Source organism: Homarus americanus, unplaced genomic scaffold (assembly GCF_018991925.1).
Source record: "Homarus americanus isolate GMGI-L3 unplaced genomic scaffold, GMGI_Hamer_2.0 scaffold31483, whole genome shotgun sequence".
NCBI classification, from domain to species: domain Eukaryota; kingdom Metazoa; phylum Arthropoda; class Malacostraca; order Decapoda; family Nephropidae; genus Homarus; species Homarus americanus.
Window position 1 is genome coordinate 1 of NW_024752944.1, and position 3,466 is coordinate 3,466.

General features: G+C 44.5%; 1 protein-coding gene across 1 annotated transcript; it reads left to right on the forward strand.

Annotated features, from left to right (window-relative positions):
- Positions 1-2,837: 2,837 nt before the first annotated feature.
- On the forward strand, positions 2,838-3,163 carry LOC121855226 (early nodulin-75-like; the record flags this gene model as incomplete). The annotated part of the gene is made up of 1 exon (XM_042350095.1): positions 2,838-3,163. A coding segment is annotated over one exon (326 nt), but the record flags the coding sequence as incomplete, so codon positions are not given.
- Between the last annotated feature and the right edge of the window lie 303 nt (positions 3,164-3,466).

Genomic DNA, 3,466 nt, shown 5'->3' on the forward strand with positions numbered 1-3,466 from the left:
GGTTTCGCAGGTTCTGCAACACTAGTATTTCTCAGGCAGAGTGTCAAGTGCTGAAGTTTTTTTACGTTCTGTTTTTATATGTCTATGGCCCAACAGTTGTGTCCATACAGGAGAAATAACAAAAGTTATCGTCATTAAGGATTTATCCCTATTTCGCATAAACATACTGAATATATCTGTAATCATGTATATATAAAACAAAGAAGTATGTCTGTGTGTGTGTGTGTGTCCGTCCGCACGAGAATCTCGAAACTAATTTACCGATCTGTAGTGATGATGGATGATGTTATGTAGTATATGGATGGTGTTATATGGATGATGATGGGTGATGTTATATGTAGTGATGATGGATGTTGTATATGTAGTGATGATGGATGATGTTATATGTAGTGATGATGGATGGTGTTATATGTAGTGATGATGGATGATGATGTTATATGTAGTGATGATGGATGTTGTATATATAGTGATGATGGATGATGTTATATTAGTGATGATGGATGGTGTTATATGTAGTGATGATGGATGATGATATATGTAGTGATGATGGATGTTGTATATATGTAGTGATGATGGGTTATATGTAGTGATGATGGATGTTGTACATATGTAGTGATGATGGTTGGTGTTATATGTAGTGATGATTAGACAATAAAATAATAACAGTTTAATGCTAAAAATATACTTTTGCTGTACCGTTGTAGTGAAAAACATGGTGGAACTTATACACCGTTAATGAACTATTGATGGAAGAAGTTTTGGGGACTGAACAGTGAGACAATGTGGAGCCTCCGGTTGGCTTTGTGAAATGTGTATCCTGTCTTCATTAACTCTTTATATTTCAGTAATAAAAATGAAAAACTGATTCAAAATAGTGTTATATTAATACAGTGAAAGTCAGCGTCAGACCTAGATCAAGTTAGATTACTCACGGTGTTATGAGACCTTGGTAATGCATGTGAGCACGTAAATATTATGGTGTTGGGGTAATGAAGACATTGTAGGTGACTTATGGTCGTCATACACCCAGGGCATTGTAGTACTCTGTGCGTGTGTCTGTCTGTCTGTCTGTCTGTCTCAAAAATCTTCGTCAACCACAGGCTCCACCACTGTAGCTCAGACCCACCAACACCAACATTCACCAACACATCAAGGTAGATCTCACCACCTGTAAACCAACACCAACATTCACCCACATATCGAGGTAGACCTCACCACCTGTAGACCAACACCAACATTCACGCACATATCGAGGTAGACTCCACCACCTGTAGACCAACACTTCACATATCAAGGTAGACCTCCACCACCTGTAGACCAACACCAACATTCACCCACATATCGAGGTAGACCTCCACCACCTGTAGACCAACACCAACATTCACCCACATATTAAGGTAGACCTCCACCACCTGTAAATCAACACCAACATTAACCCACATATCGAGGTAGACCTCCACCACCTGTAGACCAACACCAACATTCACGCACATATCGAGGTAGACCTCCACCACCTGTAGACCAACACCAACATTCACCCACAGATCAAGGTAGACCTACACCACCTGTAGACCAACACCAACATTCACCCACAGATCAAGGTAGACCTCCACCACCTGTAGACCAACACCAACATTCACCCACAGATCAAGGTAGACCTCCACCACCTGTAGACCAACACCAAGACGTACAGATGGTTTAGATCAACAAAATGACACTAAGAAGATTATCTTCCAAAAATACGAAACGAATTTTATATCTAAATATATTTCTTGTAGTAATATAAAGAATTTCTTAAATATAACTCATCCGTCAGACTTATTATTATTGTTAATATTTTTTTTCTTGCAAAATACATAAGTTCTTTTAAGAAAAATTTTAATCGTTTAAATGAATTCCGAATTTCAATCCGTAAAAAAAGTTTCTGTGGAGGAGGAGAGGCGCTTAGGCTCCAGCTGGGTCCTCGAGGCTTCTTTCCTTCCTCCATTTAGATTTTGGAAAACTTTTGCTAATTTCTGTTATAGTTTTGCAAGCAATCTAAAAATTTCATTACTGCTAAAGTTTCCTTAATTTGCATAAAGACCAACTTTTATTTACATTCTGGAGTCGTGGGACAATCAAGGTGCCTCTACAATTTTGTTAATATTGCTGTTAAATGCCGCTTAACCCGAAAACAATGAAGTTTTCCCGTGCATGTTACCGAACGATAGGAAGCAGTGTGTTTATTTTCTTTGGTAGTTCTCACAAATTCTGACTATTTCCTTTTTGTACTCTGTAGATTAAATGGTATTTTCAACAAAGAAGTTATATTTTATATATTTTATTTCAGAGTCCACAATAATAAATAGTTTGGACTTCATAAATAGTATTATTATGATCAATGGTTATCGTTTTGGTTTCCTGACCGAAGTGAGGGAACATTAGACGATCACCACTGTCAGTGAGGTAAATTATTAGTCTCTGTCTGTCTGTCAGTTTGTGTTTGACTTTGCACCTTTCTTTACTTGCATCATTCGTTTACCTATACCTATAAATCACACACAGTGGCAACCTCCCTCTCAGTGATAACCTTCCCCCTCAGTGGCAACCAACCCCCCCCTCAGTGGCACCACTCAGTGGCAGCCACCCCCCTCAGTGGCAACCACCACCCTCAGTGGCAGTTGTGGCAGCCACCCTCAGTGGCAACCACCCCCCTCAGTGGCAGCCACCCCCCTCAGTGGCAACAGTGGCAACCCCTCAGTGGCCATCAGTGGCAACCACCCCCTCAGTGGCACCCCCCCCCTGGCAACCACCCCCCTCAGTGGCAACCACCCCCTCAGTGGCAACCTCCCCCTCAGTGGCAACCACCCTCAGTGGCAGCCACCCAGTGGCAGCCCTTGTGGCAGCCACCCCTCAGTGGCAACCTCAGTGGCAACAGTGGCAGCCACCCCTCAGTGGCTCACCCCCTCAGTGGCAACCACCCCTCAGTGGCAACCACCCTCCCCAGTGGCAACCACCTCCCCAGTGGCAACCACCCTCCTCAGTGGCAGCCACCCCCTCAGTGGCAGCCACCCCCCTCAGTGGCCACCTCCCTCAGTGGCAGCCACCCTCTCCAGTGGCAACCACCTCAGTGGCAACCACCCTCAGTGGCAGCCACCTCAGTGGCAACCAAGCCCCTCAGTGACAACCTCCCCCCTCAGTGGTAACCTCCCCCATCAGTACCAGTCTCTCCCCCTCAGTACCAGCCTCTCTCCCTTAGTACCAGCCTCTCTCCCTTAGTACCAGCCTCTCCCCCATCAGTACCAGCCTCCCTCCTCAGTGCCAGATCCTTCCTCAGTGCCAGCCTCCTCCTCGGTGCCAGCCTCCCCCTCGGTGGCAACATCCCCCGGGGAATTTACGGAAATGCCATCATCTCAAACGCTGTAAAGAAGCTGGTGAGGAAGATTCCGGTTCAAGGAGTTTCCCATTTACATCTCCCGCGTCATGT